General features: G+C 40.7%; 1 protein-coding gene across 3 annotated transcripts in view; it reads left to right on the forward strand.

Moving 5' to 3' along the window:
• The window catches only part of LOC122541732 (glutamate receptor ionotropic, delta-1-like), an 849,209-nt gene that overhangs the window by 635,171 nt on the left and 187,683 nt on the right, over positions 1-26,355 (forward strand). For all 3 annotated transcript variants that reach the window (XM_087982611.1, XM_087982612.1, XM_087982613.1), the window contains 3 exons: positions 4,253-4,426; positions 13,629-13,790; positions 18,397-18,516. In XM_087982611.1, the coding sequence (XP_087838737.1) occupies positions 4,253-4,426; positions 13,629-13,790; positions 18,397-18,516 (456 nt within the window). The remainder of the gene's footprint in view (positions 1-4,252; positions 4,427-13,628; positions 13,791-18,396; positions 18,517-26,355) is intronic.

Below are 26,355 nucleotides of genomic sequence, written 5' to 3' on the forward strand. Positions count from 1 at the left end.
ACACAGATGATGTGGAGCAGAGGTTTTGTGTGAGATAAGCAGGAAATTGGTTCATCCAGGATGTTCTGTGAGCACCAGGAACAATAGCATAGGAGAAGTTAACTGCTGAAGTGATGGATTTGTTGTTAAATTTTCCCAGGGCTCAATGGAGCAATAGGTTCCAACTCCAAAGTGGGAGCTGCTGAACGCTGTATAAAACAAGCCACTTAGCACCAATGAGAAGTGTGACCTCCTGCTGTTTGAGCTCCTCCGGGACATCAGAGTGTTGTCATGCCGTGGTTGAAAAGGAAGGTGGAATCCTGAATGTGCTTCCCTTTTGAATAGTGATAGAATTTGCAGGATTTAGATAGGCTCAAGCTCCGGGTGAACAAATAAATTTCATCACGTGGAAAAAAAGTCATATTTCCACCTGTTAAAACATCAAGTAAATAATACTTAGTTCCTGAAACACCCATCAACATTTGTTAGTAGCATGGAGTCCTTCAAACTATGCATCAAAGGGCAGCACGTGTATCTCTGATGAATAAAGAAGCAAATCCACGAGCAATTCCTAAGGTGAAGACTCTGACTGTCTGCTTTCCCAGGATGACTGAAACCCTGGAGTTTCAGATGTAGGACAGCAAACTGCTCACTCTGTCCATGAGCCAACTCCTTGTTTCCCATTCCTGATACAGTCCTGAGTCTCAAAGATCCAGTCCCCCTCTGACCAACACAGAGACCGGTGGATATGGGAGATATTTCAGAGTGACACCACATTGACACTGCAACTATTCCAATGATTAAACTCTGGAATGTTACAGGCCACAGTCCATGTTTGAAACCATTCGGGAAAGTTGCTGTTATTTTGGAATTAAATGCTGAAATGAGGCCTATCTTGTGCTCCCACCACTGCATTTTCAAACTTGAACAGGTGAGAGCTTACGTTATTTGGCCAGTTTCTTAGAAATTGTTCAGGGCTATGCTGGCATTTAATGCACAGGTGGATTCGACTACATTGCTGTGGACCTGGACTCACATGTATACCAGACAGGGTAAGGATTGCAGATTTCCTTCCTGAAAGGAACCAGTTGGGTTTTTTACGACATATGATAGGTTTGGAGATGAATAGGAAGGAATTGGAGGGATATGGGCCAAGTGCTGGCAAGTGGGACTAGATTAGATTGGGATATCTGGTCGGCATGGACATGTTGGACTGAAGGGTCTGTTTCTGTGCTGTACATCTCTATGACTCTAATCGACAATGGTTTCCATTAGACTAACTTTTTAATTGCAGAAATTTTAATTTAATTTACATTTCATCATCTGCCATGCTAGGAAACCAAAGCAAGGTCCCATTAGCTTGCTAACACAGTGACATTACCAGGACACTATCATCTCACCACAGAGGATCCCAGTCAGTCCTGCACCCCTGTAGATTTCTCTCCTTCAAGTGCCTGCCAGTTCTTTTTTTGAAAACATTGACTGTTTCCATTTCTGCAAACCCCTCCCATTGGGCACCATGTTGGATATAATTTCCACTCATAGAATCCCTACAGTGTGGAAGCAGACCATTCTGCCCATCGAGTTCACAGCAACCCTCTGAAATGCATCCCATCCAGACCAAGCCTTCCCCCCCACCCCACCAAGGGACTGTGGGAGGAAACCCACACAGACATGGGGAGAATGTGCAAACCCCATACAGTCAGCTGAGGCTGGAATTGAACCTGGGTCCCTGGCACTGTGAGGCGGCAGTGCTAACCACTGAGCCACCGTTCTGTCCTGAGCCACTCACTTTGTATAAAGGTTTTCCTTATATCCCTTGTCCAGGTTTCAAATAATCCTCATTGTTTGCCATTCCCTCAAGTTTGGTATCACTTGGTGAATTTTTAAATTTCGCTCCATACTCCAAGGTCCAAGTCATTTATTTATACCGAGTAAAGCAATGGTCATCCCTCTGAACCTTGGAGAAGGCTGTCCAGGTGAAAAAGTAACCATCTTTTGTGAGTTACTATTTGCTGTTCTTAAAACAATTCTTATTCCCCTGGCCCTCCTATTCCGTAAGGTTCTGTATTGTTAACCAACATTTAATGTATTTCCAAATCAAATACTTTCTTACAATCCATATGAACTGCATCTACCCCATTCCCTCCATCAACATTCTCTCTTCTTTTATGGAAATATTCAGTTAGACTATTTGTATTTTATTTTTAAATCCACTTAATTAATTCTCACCTCTCCATTTGCTGCTGGGTTTTTTTTCACCTAATTAAGAATTCCAAAACTTCCCCACTGTGAGTGGTGTAAAAACTGATCTTAGTTACGAGGACAATCCTTTCCTCCTTTTTTGAATATGGGGGCCATATCTGTCACTTTCCAATTCTCTGGCATCTCCCTGGCAAGTAGAAGGTTGAAGAATAAAGGCCAGTCCTTTAACTCTGTCCACTTCCTATAGCAGCCGAGATACAGGTCAGTAACAGCAGGTCAGATATCATAGAATCCCTACAGTGTGGAAGCCCACTAGGCCCATCAAGTCCACACCAACCCTCCAATGTACATCCCACCCTTCTCCTCTAACCCTGAATTTCCCCCAGCTAATCCACTAAATTTGCACATCCTGGGATACTATGGACAATTTAGCACAGCCAATCTACCTAACCTGTACATCTTTGGACTCTGAGAGGAAACCAGAGGAAACCCTGAGGGATCCCCTGCAGACACGGGGAGACCATAGACAGTCGCCTAAGGGTGGAATTGAACTCGGGTCCCTGGCGCTGTGAGGCAGCAGTGCTAACCACTGAGTCACCCTGCCGCCACTAATCCTGCCATAGGCTAAGAAATCCTTTCCTGTACCATCTTCATTTCAGTTTTCACCTATTCATTGCTTCCATTCTCACCACTTCCACTTATACTTTGTCAGGATCCTTTTCCTTGGTTCTGGTGAAGAAGATAGTTCTAGTAGATCTCTGTGATGTCACTGTAAATCCATTTCTCTGTCTTTCTCATTACTTGGAGACCTCCAGTAGGCTGATCTTATGGGCTGCAGGGTGGCACTGCTTCCTCACAGTGCCAGGGACCTGGGTTCAGTTCCACCCTCAGGGTGACTGTCTATCTCCATGGAGTTTACACATTCTCCCCGTGTCTGTGTGGGTTTCCTCCCACAATCCAAAGACATGCAGGTCAGGTGAATTGGTCATGCTAAATTGTCCATTGTGTTAGGTACATTAGTCAAGGGTAAATTTAGGGGAATGGGTCTGGGTGGGTTACTCTTCGGAGGGTCGGTGTGGACTTGTTGGTGTGAAGGGCCTTTATCCATACTGTAGGGAATCTAACCTAATCCACCTTGCTTGCTTCTGAATTTTAACCAAATGGACTCTCTCCTTGCTCTCTATGCATTGTTACAAAGTTGGATAATCTTATATAGAGGTGGAAATCAGTGTTGTTTGTGATGACACAGATATATCTTTCAAAGTTCATACCGGGATGAAATATGACACTCAGACAGTTGCTAGGCAGAGGATGGAGTAAGGGGCCAGGGAATGGAATTTTGAATTGGGAACAAGAACAAGTACATACATTTCCCAACATTTAGTTGGAAGGAATTTCTGTTTATCAACACTTGATGTCTGACAAGTAATTTAGCAACTTCAAGAGAAGTGGGTGAAGTAAAACTGAGTGTTATCAGCGTGTATGAAAACTATTGCCTTCTTTTGGATAGCCCATAAGACCATAAGATATAGGAGCAAAATTAGGCCATTCATCCCATCGAGTCTGCTCCACCATTTGATCATATCTGATATGTTTCTCAACCCCATTCTCCTGCCTTCCCTCCATGACCCTAGATCCTCTTACTAATCAAGAACCTATCAATCTCTGTCTTAAATACACTCAATGACATGGTCTCCACAGCCCTCTGTGGCAATGAGTTCCATAGAGTCTCCACCCTCTAGCTGAAGAAATTCTCTGATGCTGTGCCCTTGGGTCCTAGTGGCAACATCTCCTCTATATCCACTCTATCCAGGCTTCCCAGCATTCTGCAATTTTCAATCAGATCCCTCTCTCACCCTTCTAAACTTCACCGCGCCCTCAACCACTCCTCATTTAACAAGCCCATTGTGCCCAGAATCATTCTTGTAAACTTCCTCTGGACCCCCTCCAAAGCCAGCACATCCTTCCTTAGCTACAGGGCTCACAATATTCAACTGCGCACAATGTTCAAATATGTGGTGTAAGAATCCAATCTAAGTTAATGTGTTGTGCAATTTGGAATTAACAGGAGATCAGTGATTCGGAGATTCTGGAGTTAGTCCACAGTGCACTAGGGCGGATGACAGTGGTCCGACAAATCTTCCCCACCTCCAAGGACCCTCAACGCAGATGTATGAGGAACAACCATCGCATTTCCTCATTGCTGTGTGACCCACAGGAAGGCTATCTGCAAACACTACAGGTTTGTATGTTATAGAAACAAATTATGCAGGGCCCTGTATTTGAACAATTCAAAGTAGTTTATATTTAAGCAGCTGCGCAATTGCAGTGGACATTTGCATTTCCTTGTGTCTGCAAAGAGGCTGCTTTTCTTGTGAACAGTATTCACCATGAGCTGTTCTGTTACCATGTGCAACTAGTATCTGATTGGACATGAAAATACACTCTGAATTATTCAATGCAACCCACTGTGAATTCATTCCTGAATGTGACAACATCTTTAAAATACATCTGTTCACTGTGCAGAGGTGCTATATTCTATATAGTCATGATTTGGAGTTTGAACTTTTGCTGTGAATTCTGTATCTTACAATTGTGTGCTCCACAACCACCTGATGAAGGAGCGGCTCTCTGAAAGCTAGTGCTTCCAATTAACCCTGTTGGACTAGAACCTGGTATTGTATGATTTTTAACTTTATTCTATACAGAGGAGACAGCAGGGTCTGTTATAGGGGAGACAGCAGGGTCTGTTATAGGGGAGACAGCAGGGTCTGTTATAGGGGAGATAACAGGGTCTGTTATAGGGGAGATAACAGGGTCTGTTATAAGGGAGACAGCAGGCTCTGTTATAGGGGAGACAGCAGGGTCTGTTATAGGGGAGATAACAGGGTCTGTTATAGGGGAGATAACAGGGTCTGTTATAGGGGAGAGGGCAGGCTCTGTTATAGGGGAGATAGGGGGATCTGTTATAGGGGAAATAACAGGGTCTGTTAGAGGGGAGATAGCAGGGTCTGTTATAGGGAAGATAGGGGGATCTGTTATAGGGGATATGGGAGACATTTCAAGATGTACGTCTTGTCACATTTAACCATAATATAAACTGCAGGAAGATGGAGTTTTGATTCCAGGAAAACTGCAGCTGGTCAAAAAGGTGGATCATCATCATTTTCTTAATGAAAATTGGGATGGACTACATATACTGACCCAGCAATAACACACAGTCCAAACAAAATAATCGAATCAACCACACATTCTCTCCCACACTACATCTGTCTCTCTCCCACACTCCATCTCTCTCCCACCCACACTCCATCTGTCCCTCTTTCTTTCTCCTACACTCCATCTCTCTTTCTCTCACTATCACACTTCATGTTTTTCTCTCTATCACACTGTATTTCTCTCTCTCACTATCACACTTCATCTCTTTCTCTCACACACTCCATCTCTGTCATGATCGCACTCTATGTCTCTCTCTCTCTCAAACACTCGATCTCTCTCTCTCTTTCTCACATACTCTCTACCCCCTTCTCCTACATTCCATCTCTCACACACTCCTCCTTTGATGTTCTCATCCACAGTGACACACAAATACTTTGTTGAACACACACTTTCTTTAATTGTTTGGCTGGTCAATAGATTGTAAAACCCAACTTCAGCGCTACAGCAAAGTGACGCACTCTGCAAGTGATTTGCAGCCAGAATAAAGGTTCTTCTTTGAGAAATGTTCTGACAGGGCAATTTCCAGTGAATAAGACTGAGTGCTTAGTTCAGCAATTCACAGCTCATTTAAATACAGCTCATAACTGTCAGCAATAACATGATTATAAATGGATCCCTTTTGTTAAAGATTAGAATACTGTATCTTTTGATAAGAGACAAAAAATATGCTTCCACTGAAATATTTCCACTGAACCAGTTGTCAGTTTGGGTGCTATCTAATTTCTTTTGTAGCGTTATGTCAAGTCAACAAGACTGGTTCCTTGATTGGTGTTTGCCGGTGAACAGAATGGGGTTTTGTGAAATAATGGACTTTCTGTCTTGGCACTCCCTGCAGCTCATTCCCCACACTAACCTCCCACATCTCACCTTCACCACCAGAAAGCTTTCTTTTAGGATATTAGATATCTTGTCCGGCCCTCAGAGACAGGAGATCCAGCTCTAATCTGATTGGTAAGTCCTCAGGGGCACACAGTGCCTGGCATCCTGACACACTGATGATCACCAGCATTTCTGATTCCTCCCGTTTCATTACTGTTTCAATGCTTCCTATACAATCCTGACTGGTGACAATGTTTGGCCACAATATCTCATTGGATAGAAAGTACGTTTCCTTGTTTCTGAGGAACGTGTGGCCATCGAATGAGCTACCAGCCAACTAGTAGGAGAGCTGGAGTGACCACCTGAGTAAAGGTTTGATAGAGAACAGTGCCATCAGCAAGGTCTACCAGCAGCCACATTCCCTCAGTCATTGGCCTGGCCTCCTCTGGGATCTCGGCCAAGTTTCTCTAATCTCTAGGAGATCCCTGTTTCAGGGTAAGCCTGTGTGATTGGTTCTTGCTGTCAAATGTATCTGCTGAATGTGTGGGTTCTTCAGGGGCTGATGTGGTCCAGTGTGTCCCAGAGTCACCTCATGGTCTGATCATGTGAGTCTTATTGAAGTAAATAAAATCGAGTTTATACCATAAATTTCAAGGTTATAAGAATAGGTTCCATATTAAAACAAAGCCAGCCAGGAGGATTCAGTCTGCCTCCTGCCAGAACCTTATTTACTCTCCCAACAAGGCCTCACCACCTCCCTCGCAGTCGATGGTGCTTATTGGGCTCAACTATTTCAGATCTTTGAGTCAAGATTAGAGTGGTGCTGGAAGAGCACAGCAGGTCAGGCAGCATCCGAGGAGCATGCGCAGGAGAAGGATGCTGCTTGACCTGCTGTGCTTTTCCAGCACCTCTTTAATCTTGACTCTAATCTCCAGCATCTGCAGCACCCACTTCTGCCTATTTCAGACCTTTCCAGAGCCAGATAGAGCAGGGAGCCAGTCTCAGACAGATACCTGAGTCTGTATTTCCTGGTTTGACGAGTTACTCGAGGGGAGATTGTTTTGTTTCAATCTTAGGTCCTGGAACCCAACCTTTCACTTAATGAGTGCAGCTGTAGCACATGCCAGCATCTGGAGGGAAGTGTATTGAAGTCAATTGGGATAGGCCACCATGTCTTTAACATGTGTGTGGTGTTCCTGTCACCACATGCAGCCAGTGTCCCGATTGGTTGAGCTGTCAGCCATGAGCTTTTTGATTGGAGAGTGTGTGAGGGAAATCATGCAGTAACCCAGGCAGTGAAGAGTGTGATTGGCTGAGTCAAAGCTTGCCTGGAAATATTGGCCTGGTGTGTGGCTCAATAATTGTGGGAAACTCAGGCAAAGGGCAGTATGAGTGAACAGGGAAAAAAAACACAAATCAAATCATTTCAGAACAATCTAAAAAAAATCCATGAACGTTGCTGCTCCCTGTGATCAGAGCCAGTGCAGTAAGTACCTTTAGGATGCCTTTAGAATTGAGAATTTCTTGCTAATATTAGAAGAATGTAACTGTCTGTCCAGCATTTATTGCCCATCCCTTGAGCGAGTGGGGGTGTGCTGCGTGCTTGAACCGCTGCAGTCCACCTGCCCTGGGTTGACCCACAATGCCCTTAGGGAGGAAACTCCAGAATTTCGAACCAGTGACTGTGAAGGAATGGTGAGATATTTCCACGTCAGGACGTTAAGGGGCTCGGAGGGGAATGTGCATGGGATGGCATTCCCATGCATCTGCTGTCCTTGTCCATCAAAATAGAAAGTGCTTGTAGGTTTGGAAGGTGCTGTCTAAGGATCTTTGATGATTCTCTGCAGTGCATCTTGTAGATAGTACACACTGCTGCTACTGAGTGTCGGTGGTGGAGAGAGTGGGTGTTTGTGGATGTGGTGCAGATCAAGTGGGTTGCTTTGTCCTGTATTGTGCCAGGCTTCTTGAATATTTTTAGTGTTGCTCCCATCCAGGCAAGTGGGGAGTATTCCATCACACTCCTGACTGTGCCTTTTAGATGGTGGACAGGCTTTGGGGAGTTTTTCCATGAACTCTCCCTAAGGGCATTGTGGGTCTACCTACACCAGGTGGATTGCAGTGGCCCAGCCAGCACTGCCCACTTCCTGTGGACACTAAAATAACCAGGGGGTGAGTTACTGCAGGATTGTCAACCTTGGAGCTGCTCTTGCTGACACCGTGTTGAAATGGCTGGTCCCCTTCTGTTTTCAGTCAATGGTAACCCTCCTTTGCTGTCCTAAGTTCAGTGATGGTAATGCCATTAAGTGTCAAGGAGTCATTACCCGGCACTTATGCGGCACAAATGTTACTTCGCTTTGGCAGCAGAGCTGGATATTGTGAATGACCTCTCAGTAACAGTAACAAAGTTCTCAGTAACAGTAACAGTCGTCTCAGTAATTGTAACAATCTTCTTAGTAACAGTAATAATCTACTCAATAACAGTAATATTGTCAGTAACAGTAACAATCCTCTCAGTAACAATAACAACATTCTCAGTAAGAGTAACAATCCTCTCATTAACAGTTACAATATTCTCAGTAACAGTAACAATCATCTCAGTAACAATAACAATATTCTCAGTAACAGTAACAATCCTCTCAGTAACAATAACAATATTCTCAATAACAGTAACAATCCTCACAGTAACTGTTACAATATTCTCAGCAACAATCCTCTCAGTAACAGTAACAATACTCTCAGTAACAGTAACAATCCTCTCAGTAACAGTAACAATATTCTCAGTAACAGTTACAATATTCTCAGTAACAGTAACAATCCTCTCAGTAACAATAACAATATTCTCAGTAACAGTAACAATCCTCTCAGTAACAATAACAATATTCTCAATAACAGTAACAATCCTCTCAGTAACTGTTACAATATTCTCAGCAACAATCCTCTCAGTAACAGTAACAATACTCTCAGTAACAGTAACAAACCTCTCAGTAACAGTAACAATATTCGCAGTAACAGTAACAAACCTCTCAGTAACAGTAACAATATTCTCAGTAACAGTAACAACCCTCTCAGTAACAGTAACAATATTCGCAGTAACAGTAACAATCCTCTCAGTAACAATAAAAATATTCTCAGTAACAGTAACAATCCACTCAGTAACTGTTACAATATTCTCAGTAACAATAACAATATTCTCAGTAACAGTAACAATCCTCTCAGTAACAATAACAATATTCTCTGTAACAATATTCTCAGTAACAGTAACAACCCTCTCAGTAACAGTAACAATATTCTCAGTAACAGTAACAATCCTCTCAGTAACAACAATATTCTCAGTAACAGTAACAATCCTCTCAGTAACAATAACAATATTCTCAGTAACAGTAACAATCCTCTCAGTAACTGTAACAACCCTTTCAGTAACAGTAACAATATTCTCAGTAACAGTAACAATCCACTCAGTAACAATAACAATATTCCCAATAACAGTAACAATCCTCTCAGTAACAGTAACAATATTCTCAGTAACAGTTACAATCCTCTCAGTAACAGTAACAATATTCTCAGTAACAATAACAATATTCTCAGTAACAGTAACAACCCTCTCAGTAACAGTAACAATGTTCTCAGTAACAGTAACAATATTCTCAGTAACAGTAACAACCCACTCAGTAACAGTTACAATGTTCTCAGTAACAGTAACAATATTCTCAGTAACAGTAACAATATTCTCAGTAACAGTAACAATATTCTCAGTAACAGTTACAATCCTCTCAGTAACAGTAACAATATTCTCAGTAACAATAACAATATTCTCAGTAACAGTAACAACCCTCTCAGTAACAGTAACAATATTCTCAGTAACAGTAACAACCCACTCAGTAACAGTTACAATGTTCTCAGTAACAGTAACAATATTCTCAGTAACAGTAACAATCCCCTCAGTAACAGTAACAATATTCTCAGTAACAGTTACAATATTCTCAGTAACAGTAACAATATTCTCAGTAACAGTAACAATCCTCTCAGTAACAGTAACAATATTCTCAGTAACAGTAACAATCCTCTCAGTAACAGTAACAATCCTCTCAGTAACAGTTACAATATTCTCAGTAACAGTAACACCCCTCTCAGTAACAATAACAATATTCTCAGTAACAGTTACAATATTCTCAGTAACAGTAACAATATTCTCAGTAAGAGTAACAGTCTTCTCAGTAACTGTAACAATCCTCTCAGTAACAGTAACAATATTCTCAGTATCAACAACTATATTCTCAGTAACAGTAACAATCCTCTCAGTAACAATAACAATATTCTCAGTAACAGTAACAATCCTCTCAGTAACAGTAACAATATTCTCAGTAACAGTAACAATCCTCTCAGTAACAGTTACAATATTCTCAGTAACAGTAACAACCCTCTCAGTAACAATAACAATCCTCTCAGTAACAGTAACAAACCTCTCAGTAACAGTTACAATATTCTCAGTAACAGTAACAATCCTCTCAGTAAAAGTTACAACATTCTCAGTAAGAGTAACAATCCTCTCAGTAACAGTTACAATATTCTCAGTAACACTAACAATATTCTCAGTAACAGTTACAATGTTCTCAGTAACAGTAACAATATTCTCAGTAACAGTAACAATATTCTCAGTAACAGTTACAATGTTCTCAGTAAGAGTAACAATCCTCTCAGTAACAGTTACAATATTCTCAGTAACAGTAACAATCCTCTCAGTAACAATAACAATATTCTCAGTAACAGTAACAATCCTCTCAGTAACAATAACAATATTCTCAATAACAGTAACAATCCTCACAGTAACTGTTACAATATTCTCAGTAACAATCCTCTCAGTAACAGTAACAATACTCTCAGTAACAGTAACAATCCTCTCAGTAACAGTAACAATATTCTCAGTAACAGTTACAATATTCTCAGTAACAGTAACAATCCTCTCAGTAACGATAACAATATTCTCAGTAACAGTAACAATCCTCTCAGTAACAGTAACAATATTCTCAGTAACAGTAACAACCCTCTCAGTAACAATAACAATATTCGCAGTAACAGTAACAAACCTCTCAGTAACAGTAACAATATTCTCAGTAACAGTAACAACCCTCTCAGTAACAGTAACAATATTCGCAGTAACAGTAAGAATCCTCTCAGTAACAATAAAAATATTCTCAGTAACAGTAACAATCCTCTCAGTAACTGTTACAATATTCTCAGTAACAATAACAATATTCTCAGTAACAGTAACAATCCTCTCAGTAACAATAACAATATTCTCTGTAACAATATTCTCAGTAACAGTAACAACCCTCTCAGTAATAGTAACAATATTCTCAGTAACAGTAACAATCCTCTCAGTAACAACAATATTCTCAGTAACAGTAACAATCCTCTCAGTAACAATAACAATATTCTCAGTAACAGTAACAATCCTCTCAGTAACTGTAACAACCCTTTCAGTAACAGTAACAATATTCTCAGTAACAGTAACAATCCACTCAGTAACAATAACAATATTCTCAATGACAGTAACAATCCTCTCAGTAACTGTTACAATATTCTCAGTAACAGTAACAATCCTCTCAGTAACAGTAACAATATTCTCAGTAACAGTTACAATCCTCTCAGTAACAGTAACAATATTCTCAGTAACAATAACAATATTCTCAGTAACAGTAACAACCCTCTCAGTAACAATAACAATGTTCTCAGTAACAGTAACAATATTCTCAGTAACAGTAACAACCCACTCAGTAACAGTTACAATGTTCTCAGTAACAGTAACAATATTCTCAGTAACAGTAACAATATTCTCAGTAACAGTTACAATCCTCTCAGTAACAGTAACAATATTCTCAGTCACAATAACAATATTCTCAGTAACAGTAACAACCCTCTCAGTAACAGTAACAATGTTCTCAGTAACAGTAACAATATTCTCAGTAACAGTAACAACCCACTCAGTAACAGTTACAATGTTCTCAGTAACAGTAACAATATTCTCAGTAACAGTAACAATCCCCTCAGTAACAGTAACAATATTCTCAGTAACAGTTACAATATTCTCAGTAACAGTAACAATCCTCTCAGTAACAGTAACAATCCTCTCAGTAACAGTAACAATCCCCTCAGTAACAGTAACAATATTCTCAGTAACAGTTACAATATTCTCAGTAACAGTAACAATCCTCTCAGTAACAGTAACAATCCTCTCAGTAACAGTAACAATATTCTCAGTAACAGTTACAATATTCTCAGTAACAGTAACAATCCTCTCAGTAACAGTAACAACCCTCTCAGTAACAATAACAATCCTCTCAGTAACAGTAACAATCCTCTCAGTAAAAGTTACAACATTCTCAGTAAGAGTAACAATCCTCTCAGTAACAGTTACAATATTCTCAGTAACAGTAACAATATTCTCAGTAACACTAACAATATTCTCAGTAACAGTTACAATGTTCTCAGTAACAGTAACAATATTCTCAGTAACAGTAACAATATTCTCAGTAACAGTTACAATGTTCTCAGTAACAGTAACAATATTCTCAGTAACAGTAACAATCCTCTCAGTAACAGTAACAATCCTCTCAGTAACAGTTACAATATTCTCAGTAACAGTAACACCACTCTCAGTAACAATAACAATATTCTCAGTAACAGTTACAATATTCTCAGTAACAGTAACAATATTCTCAGTAAGAGTAACAGTCTTCTCAGTAACTGTAACAATCCTCTCAGTAACATTAACAATATTCTCAGTATCAACAACTATATTCTCAGTAACAGTAACTATCCTCTCAGTAACAATAACAATATTCTCAGTAACAGTAACAATCCTCTCAGTAACAGTAACAATATTCTCAGTAACAGTAACAATCCTCTCGGTAACAGTTACAATATTCTCAGTAACAGTAACACCCCTCTCAGTAACAATAACAATATTCTTAGTAACAGTTACAATATTCTCAGTAACAGTAACAATATTCTCAGTAAGAGTAACAATCCTCTCAGTAACAATAACAATATTCTCAGTAACAGTAACAATCCTCTCAGTAACAGTTACAATATTCTCAGTAACAGTAACAATACTCTCAGTAACAATAACAATATTCTCAGTAACAGTAACAATCCTCTCAGTAACAGTTACAACATTCTCAGTAACAGTAACAATCCTCTCAGTAACAGTAACAATATTCTCAGTAACAGTAACAATCCTCTCAGTAACAGTTACAATATTCTCAGTAACAGTAACAATACTCTCAGTAACAATAACAATATTCTCAGTAACAGTAACAATCCTCTCAGTAACAGTTACAACATTCTCAGTAACAGTAACAATCCTCTCAGTAACAGTAACAATGTTCTCTCTCTGTGTTCCACAGACGTCCAACCTTTATCTTTATGACAGTGTTTTGTTACTGGCTGGAGCCTTCCACAGGAAGCTGGAGGACCGGAAGTGGCACAGCATGGCGAGCCTGAACTGCATGCGGAAATCGACCAAACCCTGGAACGGAGGGAAATCCATGCTGGATACCATTCAAAATGTAAGAAACGTCAAATGGCTCAAAGTCAGACCCAAAACCGTGCATTATGTGAGGAACGCAGAGAGCACAGGAGAACCCAGTGGGTGTCCTGAGTGACTCTGGGGGCCCAGGAGGAGACTGTGCCCATTTGTGGGTTGTTGCAAATTTGGAACAGAAAATTCAAAACCTCTCATAGCTCTGGGGGTGATGGGGAAAGGAAGCTGTAAACAGTGGGTACAGCTATCACAGACAGAAAGGTAAGCTGACATAGATTGATTCCATCCCTAGTAATGATATAGTTTGTTCTTGGCCAGTTTGAAGTGACTCTCACCTCATTACTTTACAGTCATTTTACTCTGATTGACTTAGTCCCCTCTCAGGCACTGATTGGCTGATCTGTGCCGAAAACCCCCATTCCTCTGAGCTGCCAATGAAATGACTGAGGAGCAGGGTGATCCTTCAACCAGTGTCCAGGTGCACTCTCTGACCCGAGTTACTGATGGAGGCAGCTTGCATTTTGTGCCCAGGAGCCCAAGATGAGCAAAGTCATACTGGGCAATGCTCTGAGAGTTGCCGAGGGTGCAGATTTTTACCATCACCAGGTGCTGGATCCACCTGGACGGTGAGAGTCTGAGTGAGTCTGCTGTGGATGGCAGTCAGTATCCTTGAAGATCCAACAATTCACGCGATGCCACTTTGCTGGGATTCTGTTGCCTTTCTTCATGGAGATTAGTGGATGTTAACATAGTGACCATGTAGTGTGCTTGGGTGTAAAGCTGCATCGTTCTCAGTAAGTGGGACTAGCTTGGGATTGGTTGCAGTTGCTAAGACTGCGTTTGTACGATTTGAGTTCGCATAAAAATTCCCAGAAATTTCATAACCAGCTGATTTGTATCCACATTGTTGCTATGGAGACAAAATTGTGCATCTGCTGGAATAGTCTGGTTGGTCAGGCTGTGGCTGCAATGTGATGTCTCAGAGAGTCTGTGCCATGTTGAGGGGGGTTCTGCATTTTGTGGCACTTAGACTAGTCAAGTCTTAGAAAGACATTATAATTGTTCATTAAAGTGTGCAAAGCCTATACCATTTCTTTCTTGTATGAGTTGAATTCAGTTCTCTCACCCTCTTCCTCAATTTTCTCCTCACTTCCTTCCTCAATTCCCTCCTCACCCACTTCATCAATCCTCTCTTCCTCATTCCTCCCTTCCTCAGTCTTCTCCCTACCTTTTGAATTGAATTGAATTTCTCAATTTCTCAATTGTCTCCCTCTCCATTCTCTGTCTACCATTTTTTCTCATGTGTTTCTCAGATTCATCTTTCCAGTTCCAAACAGTCCTCATTGAACCTCACGGTTACTTCACACCACCATCTCCCTCAGACCCTTCATATTGGCTACCTGCTCACTTCCTCATTTTGTGGAATGGGTCTCGTGGGATTTGAAGTTTGCATCTCAATCCTCATCTTATTGGTGACTCTGACATCTTCCTCCGTGGCCTTAAAACTATCAATTGCTTTACATTAAGGACTCTATTAGTCAGAAGAAACTGCTGCTCTCCCCTGCTTTAATATTCTTGTGTTTATGAAATCAAGGTATTATGCATGTAAGTTTGCTTGCTGAGCTGGAAGGTTTGTTTTCAGACGTTTCGTCACCATACTAGGTAACATCATCAAATCTTCTCATAACTCACTATCAAGGTATCATGTTTCCTTGTGTGTTAAAAGGAGGACGCAGCAAGCAGGACATTGTTTGTCATTAAGAATTCAGAAAGACAGACAAATACGAAGCTGACCCATTAACATTCACCTCTGCAGATTGACACTGATCCATCCATCAATGAATTAAGTCTTTATCCACATCCCTCTTTGTTGAGTTTTTGAAATAGCTTACTTCCACCAGCCCCTTATTTCATTTTAGTTCCTTCATTTAACCTGTTTCTGTCTTGTTACAGAATTTATCCTTCAATAGAAGCGGAAATTCCAACCAATGCCCCTTTTGTTTCATAAATGGTGTTAATAGACTGGACTGTTTGACTAGTTTTATCACATTGCCAACTTTCACTTGATACTAATGAGCATTTAATATATCAAGCAATTAGTATTTTTCACTGATTCCCCACTTAGGTTTAATTCTTTGTTTTTATATAATGCCTTAGTACAGCTTGCTGGAGTTGAAAGGTAAGTAAATAAAATGGCATTATTGGTCTATGTGTAGGAGTACTGTGTGTAAAGCAAAGATCAGATCTGCTCCTAATCATAGCCCATGTAGTTGGCACTTAGTGTGGGACAGAGGGCAGGGAATCAGACAGTAAGCTCAGAATTCCTGAGCATATTTCCAGGTGGAGACAGAGCAACCGATCAGTATACCTCTGAGAACTGGCTTTGTATATGTCGGCTAATGGAAATGAGTGAGGAGGGACTTTTGCCCAATAAAGTCATGTCAGTTTATGTTGCTTGATGGTTGCTCTCTTTAACAAATACAACAGCGTTTGGAAACTGTATTAGACTATAAATGACAGATTTTATGTGTGATCACAGATGGTTTGGTAACAGTGCCATGCATCTTCAGGCACGTTGCTGTTGTTATTAGCAATGTGTCCTGATAATTATGTAATTAGTTTGCCAATCAGTGCCAAGTGCTGCTTCAACCCATGACTAAATCAGATTTCACCAACTGTTTGTGAGAATCAATTTGCAGGATCCAAGCATTCCCACTCATTTTACAGTCTGACTAAATCAGATTTCACCAACTGTTTGAGAATCAGTTTGCAGGATCCAAGCATTTCCACCCATTTTACATTCTGAGTCGTGGAAAGGAACATAAGAAGTAAAAGTGTTTCCCAATCTACAAAGAGCAGTGACTCCAACAGCAGCTGATTCACTCTCTGAGCAGAATTCAATTTGACTTTGCATCTCTTATATGGAATCCATATATCCATACAAAACAACCAACCATTTCCTGGGAGTGTTACTTGGCCGGCAACTGACTCTGTGAAAGCAAAATTACCTTTGCAAAACTCCAGCAGTTTACTTGATTGCAAAAGAATGGTATCCAGTTGAGTGCTCAGTGTTCCAAGGATTTCAGTCATTTAAGATAATCATAGCAATAATCAGATAATCCTTGTTTATACCAAGACTTCCCAATTAGCCACATTTCAAGCCATCTGAACAAGTCTATTCAGTATCAGGTTCTCTGTAAGCATAGAAAACAACCTGTGCCAATTTGAATTTAGAGAATTAAAAAAAAAGGAAGCTGGTGTTGTAAATAGAAGAACAAACTTACATTTCTACAGAAAACCGAAGGAATTGCAGATGCTGTAAATCAGAGACAAAAGCAGAAATTGCTGGAAAAGGTCAGCAGGTCTGGCAGCATCTGTGGAGAGAATTCAGTATGAATATTTCCAGTGGAGAACAGCTCTGAGGAAGGGTCACTGGATCTGAAACATTAACTCTGATCTCTCTTTCTACAGACACTGCCAGACCTGTTGAGCTTTTCCAGCAGTTTCTGTTTTTGTTTCATTTCTGCAGGATGTCCTATAATGCTTTACAGCCTGTGGAACATTTGAAATGTAGAAATTAATGATATATTTGGGACAAAGCAATCAATCTGTACACAGCAACTTCCCAAAACAGTAAATGAATGATCTGATAACCCATTGTAGTAGTTAATCACAGATAAATGATGGCCAGCATTCATTAGGTTGTGAAGCGTGGACATTGATAGGAAGGGAAGCTGTTTCATCCAGGATAATTTTATATTCTGGGAGTAATTGGGAAGTGAGTGGATCTATTTGAATTCTTTTTCAACAAGGCAGAAACAAATTTTACATGAAACCTTCAAAAAACTTTACAAAGAAGACTGTCTGATGAATCTACTCTGTGCTGGTTCTGCAATAGACCAAACTAACACCTATCCTCTTGTCTTGCCCTCATCTCTGTAAACCTAAATAGTGGATGTGACTAGAGTCATAGAGCTGTACAGCAGACCCTTCGGTCCAACTCACCCATGCTGACTAGGTAACTAAATCAATCTAGTCCTATTTGCCAGCATTTGACTCGTGTTCCCTCTAACCCCTTCCTATTCATATACCCATTCAGGTGCCTTTTAAATGCTGTAATTGTACCAGCCTCCACCACTTCTTCTGTCAACTCATCTCATGCCAGCACCACCCTCTGTGTGAAAACATTGCCCCTTAGGTCTCTTTTAAATCTTTCCCCTCTCACCCTAAACCTACGCCTTCTAGTTTTGGTCTCCCCTACCCTCAGGAAAAGACCTAAATCAGATAGTTTATATATTAAAGTGATTTGGAGTGATTAAGATAATTGACAATCTACATGATGGGATTAATTATTAAACAATTCAATAATTAGAGTTTCTCAAAGACAGTTAGTTTTGTTTATAACAGTTTTAAGTTTAATGATGTGATCTCGATGCGACCGTATATATAAAGTATACATTACATGTCTGATAGAAGATTTTGTTGAAGTCACAGTTCTCTTCAGAGTGTTATGCAGAAATATTAGAGGGTTAATTATTGTTTCCAGTGCTGAGGATCGATTCTGAAAGAGCAGGAGCTGTGTGATGCTGTACACGTATGCTGATTAACTGTTCTCTGTTTTACTACCCTAGGGTCAAATTATAGGGCTGACTGGACCCATGGGATTTGCAGATGGTACATCAAACTCCAACATTAATTTTGAGATCCTTGGCACCAGTTATAGTGAAACCTTTGGAAAAGATATTCGAAGGGTAAATATTTATCTCTTTCTTTGTTCTGCTATTGCACACCACTGACCAGTACAGTGTACAACTTGAAAAAAATGTAAACATGAACACGATTCTACATTGTCAGCATATTTAACCATTGTTATTTCTGTCCTTGGAAAGCAGTGTCACTTTGTGCTTATCTTTTATTGAGACAGTGTCAATTTGAAAATTTGTTGTCTCAATACTTTGTCATGGATTTATGCTTTTTTTACATGAATTTCCATTCACTTCAAACCAGGCTTTGACTTTCTGCCCTTTATAATCTGTGGATCAAGGGATTGATAATTAACCAAATGGATGTTCGCTCTTATGTGGGACTTCTACCAAGAACTAAAAGAAAGGAAAACAAAAACTTGTATTTATATAGTACCACTCTCCCTTTGAAAGACCTGAAATGCATCAGAACCGCATTTACGAGGGTAGTCACTGCTACAATAGAGCCATCGATTAGACAACAGCAAGCTCCCATTGATAACAATGAGATAGCAGTTCATTCTTGCTGATTTTATTGAGTTGCAACATTGGCCAATGCACCAGATTGAAGAATAGTTTAGGCTTGGATTTTCTATCTGCAGTTCTGTCACACCCAAATATGGTGGTGGACAATTAAACAAAGGAAGGGGCTCCACAAATAATCCCATAATCAATGAAGAGAGAGCTGACCACATCACTACAGAAGACAATGCAGAAGAACTTGTAACCGTCATCAGCCAGACGCTCTGAGCGGATGACTCATTTTGACTTCCTCCTGAAGTCTCCAGCACCACAGTCCGCAGCCCCCTTGTTTCACTTCATGTGATAGCAAAGAACAGTTGAATATTCGCCAACAGGATTAAAGGAGTAGGCAAGATTGGGGCTTTTTGTGTTTCTGATGGAGTCTGCAAAAAATACAGTTTTGGAGGTTGGTGCATGGATAGAAGGCATTTATTGTAATAATTGAGATTAATAGGTAATGTCTTGAGGTTCGAGACCCCAGGGCTGGGATTGAAAATTCAACAGAGGGAGATACCTCTGGCTTCAGATGTTGTGAGTTCCATCATTGACAGTTCTTTGTTAACCAGATGTTACCATCTATACCAGATGGTTTCTTTCTCAAGTCAGAGTTATTATGGCACCGATGGAGGCCATTTGGCCCAGAGAGTGTTGAGTCATCCCGTTCCCCCATTCCTTGAAGCTGCTGATCACTGAGTGAAACATCAAGAGCAGACGAGGAGCAATCATTCCCAGTGAGCTGAGAAAACCTGTTCTCCATGAGTGCACTAACTGGCACCAACTCTCTGTCTGTCACACCCAATCAGATATTTATCTCATTCTCCAGAAAGATTTTTCTCACATCAGTTGTCAATTGTTCTGTTGCCAGGTTGGGAATGTGATAGTTTCACTAGAACAAGTTGATCTTTTCTGTACTATCCATTATCTCCAGGTGGTCCTCCTTCAATTGGCTTCTGTCATGCCTGAACAGCCATCACGTCCAGTCTTCTTTCTCGACCTTTACTTGGACATCTCAATGTTTTAAACCATCCACTGGTACCCAGGGTCTGATTGCAACATCACTCTCCATTGATTTAACAATATCATACAACACCTTCTCTGCCTGGATTGCTACTCCACAATGTCACATTTAATGAAGACCTTTCCACTCCATCCTTACCCATTTCAACATCATTCATTGAGCAGGTGCATCGTATATTTTACAGTGAACCTTTACCTCAGATATTACAATGGTCATTTATCTGAGCTCTAACCTTCAGTAACCTCTGCTCTGGAGGTGGGCTAAAAATGAAGCCTAATAAGATTGCATTCATCGCCTCAATGGGACATGTCTGTTTTATGAGGTCCTGGGTCTCCTTTCATACCCATCTGCTGGAAGGTGTCTATAACCAATCAGCCGACCAGTTGATAGAAACAGTTCAAGCATTGATTCCTTGAGCACTCGTTCAGAGTTTCTCCCTTCACTCACACATCCCTTCTTTCCCCCAGCCATTGTCACTTTTCCTTCAGTTCTCAATACTTCACATATTGATCTTTTGCAATGGCTTCATGTCCCATCCCGCAAAACCACGGTCTGCTCGAGATGCCACTTGCTCAGCTAGTTCCTCTGGATTTCCCCTTTCGATACCAGGTTGCTCATCATCACAGCCCCAGAAATAATAATAATAAAAACAGAAATTGCTGGAAAAGCTTAGCAGGACTGGCAGCGCACGTGAAGAAAAATCAGAGTTAACACTTCAGCTTCTATGACCCTTCCTCAGAACTGATGGTAGGAAAATGTTTTTTTTATGCAAAAGATAGAGCTGGGGGGAGGATGTAAGGAGTAAATAACAAGTGGAAATAGAGCCCAAAGAGAGAGAAGAGCAGTTGGACAGACAAAGGAGTGGGTAATGATCTGGCTGGGAAGCTGTTATTGGGAACAATTAGTAGCTAACAATGGGTAGTGTGTAATAACAGACCATGTAAAGTCAAGATCTGGTGTGTGAGGGTTGGGAGAATGTGCCTCAAACCCCAAAATTGTTGAACTCGATATTAATTCCAAAAGACTGCAAGGTCCCCAAGCAAAAGATGATGTGTTGTTCTTCCACTTGTGCTGAGCTTCACTGGAGCACTGCAGCAAGCCTGAGACAGAGATATTGGCCAGGGGACGGGGTGGGGTGCTAAAGTGACAGGCAATAATAACTTGGCTCACTTTGATTACTCTTTTCTGTACAATACCAGCTTTCTTCCAATCTGCAGGACCTCCTGGTAAATCTGATATTGAGAATATTCCATACTTTAATTCTGAAGCAAATACCATCCGTCACAAGGAATTTGTAGCTTTAAGCCCTTTTAGTCTGTTTAGATTCTTCACTTTATTGATGTGAAAGTAAGCTGGGTCACCTCTTATTATTGTTGGTTTTTGTTTGTTTTCTCTGTTTGTGGCTACACTAATCACTTCACAAAGAATCTGAAGACTGTACAGAGAAAATGTTCAGGTTGCAAGTCTGGCCTGTACCTGAACCTGAATCTATACCTGTACCTGCATCTCTGCCTCTACCAGTCCGTGTGCTGAGACCTTTGCCTATAACTGTGAATGCACATTGTCACAGCAACCTGAACCCCCCACTGTGCAGTTATTATGTTCCATCGTTGCTCTACATACAGAGCAGAATATAAGGAAAGGGAAAGGAAGTTCCAGAGGGAAAAGTTCAGTATGAAATGACTGATGGACCTAATGAAACAATTCTGGAAAGGTATTGAAAGTCATATTGTTAGGTTTCTCAGGGGAGGACTGCAGCGCAGAGTAAATTGCTGGAGAAGTCACAAAGAGGTTAAAAAACCCCACCTGGTGATTCAACTTATGGGCCGTGTTTGGTGTATTTGTGTAAAATATGGCAAGGCACTTAATTGGTACTATTAACATTTTGTTTTAATACTTTTTTCCAATTGGTAAATGATGTTTGTTACGGAAAGTACACAGTCTAACAATGCCAACAGGGGAGCACTTTAGATGAATGAAGCAAACTGAATGTTGGGAGAATATCAATAGCCAGTTGGACTGACATGCATCAATCAGGTTTCTGGTTGTAGGAACATCATCAACACTTTGAGACATTTGCCAAAGATGAACCTCATGAACCTAATTATGACCTTAAGCTTCTCTTCACTCCAGGCATATATTCTGGAGTTAAGCCTGCTCTTGCTTTCTTCAAATGGTCAATGGATTGAGACTAAAGTTAGAAAGCTGAGAATGAGTTCCCCAATACTTGTTAAAAACATTCAGGTTATATAAACTGCTCTCACTAGTGAAGTCCAGTAGAATCAATGATCATCCTTCAAACAAAATCAAGAATTGTGCAAGCAAAATTGTTACATGAAGGTTAAGTATGGGCAACAATTAGGAACTGAATGCTATCATTCATTTAAAGAGATGCCACATTAAACACATCATTAAACACATTTAAGAGGCAATTATTTAAAATTGCCTTGTGATGATGAGTTGTAAAAATGTTTAACTTTTAAATTGGTAAATCTGGGAGACATTAATTAATTGCAAATTATTTATTATAAAATATTCCCCAAAATCTGCAGTGAGAATGTAAAATTGCTGATTCCTATTAAAATATTTTAAAACTAATCATTCCACAACAAGGGAAGAGGGCACTTAGTAAAGTGTACATTTCAGCCACATTGTGTTAGCTCAAAATTATTTCAATTGCACAGCTCATCAGTGAGGCTTTCTCCATCTGGTGGATGGGCGGCAACTGCAAGACTGGAGATAAGAAATCTTTATATTACGAGCCTCTATTTCACAAAAAGGCTCCAGACCTGTCCAACATCCTGCTGTGAAAACTCTGCTCATATTTTGACAGATTCCACTACAGTGGCTGAAGAATATTCCCAACAGCAACATTTTAGAGTCATAGAGATGTACAGTTTGGAAACAGATCCTTTGGTTCAACACATCCATGCCAACCAGATATCACAGATTAATCTGGTCTCATTTGCCTTCACTTGCCCCATATCCCTATAAACTCTTCCTTTTCATATACCCATCCAGATGCCTTTTAAATGTTGCAATTGTACCAGCCTCCACCACTTCCTTTGGCAGCTCATTCCATACACGTACCACCCTCTGCGTGAAAAAGTTGGCCCTTAGGTCTCTTTTATATCTTATCGATCTCACCCTAAACCTATGCCCTCTAGTTCTGCACTCACCCACCCAAAGGAAAATACTTTGTCTATTTAGCCTATTCATGTCCCTTAACCTCTTTTGGAATATTGGGTACAATTCTGGTTTCCTTCTATTGGAAGGATGTTGTGAAACTTGAAAGGGTTCAGAAAAGATTTACTAGAATGTTGCCAGGGTTGGTAGATCTGAGCAAGAGGGAGAGGCTGAACAGACTGGGGCTGTTTTCCCTGGAGCGTCGGAGGCTGAGGGAGAGAGAGAGAGTGAGAGAGAGAGAGAGAAGGGGAACTTTGTGGTAACTATAAGGATGGTCTCAATGGAGATCTTGGGTTCACGTGACACTACAGGTGACCCCACTATACTATACACTCTCACACTTACGCAGACCCTGTCTCATACACACGCTCTCTCTCTCTCTATCTCTCTCTTGCTTCACACATACACACACAAACACACACATATATAAATCTATGGGGTGAATTTGTCTTTGCACACAGTACCCACAATCACACTCAGACACAGATTCTCTCTCATACACACACTCTCTCTCACACATTAACATATACACACACTCACTTACTTACCATTTTGTCCTCCATGTATTTATAAAACCCCTTTGGATTCTCCTTAACCCTATTTGCCAAAGCTATCTCATGTCCCCTTTTTGCCCTCCTGATTTTCCTCTTAAGTATACTCCTACTGCCTTTATACTCTTTAAGGATTCACTCGATATCTGCTGTCAATATCTGACTTAACCAAAGCCTCAATTTCTCTTGTCATCCAACATTCCCTAAACACACTAGCCTTGCCCTTCACCCTAACAGAAACTTACTGTCTCTGAACTCGGATTTACCTCTGCATCTTCACCAGAGACTAGTCAGCTTTTTCTGGGATAATTCCCTATCTTTGTGACAAGTTTAATTGAAATCTATCCATTAGCTTTTTAAATGATCTGCAGGTCAGGTGGATTGGCCATGCTAAATTGCCTATATTGTCCAGAGATGTGCAAGCTAGTTGGGTTAGCCATGGGAAATGTGGGGTGACAGGGATAGGGTAGGGGGGGCGTGCATCTGCGTTGGATGCTCTTCAGAGGGTTGGTGTGGAATCAATGGGCCGAATGGCCTGTCTCCACACTGTGGGGATCCTATAAAAGTATAGATTTACAAACAGTCTGACAAACAGGGACAAAAGGCTTAAACCTATACAAGTTCAGTGGCCAAAGAAACAAAATCCCTCAACTAAAGAGCTTATAGGGTTTGGGTCAAATCACATATTGAATTATCTAATGGATGGTTTAAGTCTCAGTGGAGTTCATGAGAAAGCACTTCAAACTGAACAATGTGCCAGTAACATAAAGTGAACGATTGCAGATGTTGGATCTGAGCAGCTGCCGTGGAATTCAATAATAATTAATATGTTGGGCATGGTGAGGATGGAGAGGACACAGATCACTGACTGACATCGCTAATTTTTTATCTGCTCTGGTTCCTTGAATCTATATCATATCCAGAGGATTGGATCCCAGAGTTAGCCTCATCATTTGAGTCTCAAACCTGTGCTTTGTGATATGAAATAGGGTTGAATGCTTAATCGTGACATTTTGTTGTCTGCCCAGCATTAATCAGCTAATACCTGTGAAGTACATTTGGGAAGAAAGGTCTTTGAAACAAATTAAACATTTCTTCATTCCACTGGGATTGCTGGCCAGACTTTATACGCTAGATTTAATTCCAGTCTATATTCTCTTTCTCTCAGCATTGCTTCCATAGCAGATCATCCCTTTATCCAATTTCCTGGCCTTACAGCTCATCCTTCAGTTCCCTGAACCGGAGGAAGAGTCACTGTCCTCGAAACATTAACCCTGCTTTCTCTAAACAGGTGCTGGCAGACCTGCTGAGTTTCTTCAACAATTTCTGTTTCTCGTCCACACTGTGTACTGTTGACAGGCTCATGCTTTTAGACAGTTCTGACACTGGAAGAGTTAATATTGGATACCACATTTTGCTCCACCCACTGATGATATCACATAGTATTAGTGGTGTGTGATATGAATTGGATTTTAAATTAGTGGCATATAGGTTTGGTCTGTTTGTGAGGAGGAGTTTAATAATGGGTTAGTTCAGATCCATGTTTTTCAGCCAGAGTGTATCAAATGAGAGAACTAGCTATTAGTATACAAAGCTAACTTGAAGGTGGAGGGTTGCTTTTCAGACTTGAGGCCTGTGACCAGTGGAATGCCACAAGGGTTGGTGCTGGGTTCTCTACTTTTCATCATTCACATAAATGATTTGGATGTGAATGTAGGAGGTATAGTTAGTAAGTTTGCAGATGACATCAAAATTGGAGGTGTAGTGGACAGCGAAGAAGGTTACCTCAGAGTACAATGGGATCTTGATCAGATGGGCCAATGGGCTGAGGAATGGCAGATGGAGTTTAATTCAGATAAATGTGAGGTGCTGCATTTTGGAAAAGCAAATCTTAGCAGGACTTATACCCTTAGTGGTCAGACCTAGGTCGTGTTGTTAAACAAAGAGACCTTGGACTGCAGGTTCACATTTCCTTGAAAGTAGAGTCGCAGGTAGATAGAATAGGGAAGAAGGTGTTTGGTATGCTTTCCTTTATTGGTCAGAACACTGAGTACAGCAGTTGGGAGGTCATGTTGTGGCTGTACAGGACATTGATTAGGCCACTTTTGGAATATTGCATGCAATTCTGGTCTCCTCCTATCAGAAGGATGTTGTGAAACTTGAAAGGGTTCAGAAAAGATTTTCAAGGATATTGCCAGGTTTGGAGGATTTGAGCTATAGGGAGAGGCTGAACAGGCTGAGACTGTTTTCCCTGGAGCCTGGCGTCAGAGGTTTATAAAATCATGATGGTCATGGATAAGATAAATAGACAAAGTCTTCTTCCTAGGGTGGGGAGTCCAGAACTAGAGGGCATAGGTTTAGGGTGAGAGGGGAAATATATAAAAGAGACCTAAGGGGCAACATTTTCACTCAGAGGGTGGTACGTGTATGGAATGAACTGCCAGAGGAAGTGTGGACGAGAAACAGAAACTGTTGAAGAAACTCAGCAGGTCTGCCAGCACCTGTTTAGAGAAAGCAGGGTTAATGTTTTGAGGACAATTACAACATTTAAGAGGCATTTGGATGGGTATA

Source organism: Chiloscyllium plagiosum, unplaced genomic scaffold (genome assembly GCF_037043375.1).
Source record: "Chiloscyllium plagiosum isolate Xiang-an unplaced genomic scaffold, Cpla_swu_hap1 HiC_scaffold_43, whole genome shotgun sequence".
NCBI classification, from domain to species: domain Eukaryota; kingdom Metazoa; phylum Chordata; class Chondrichthyes; order Orectolobiformes; family Hemiscylliidae; genus Chiloscyllium; species Chiloscyllium plagiosum.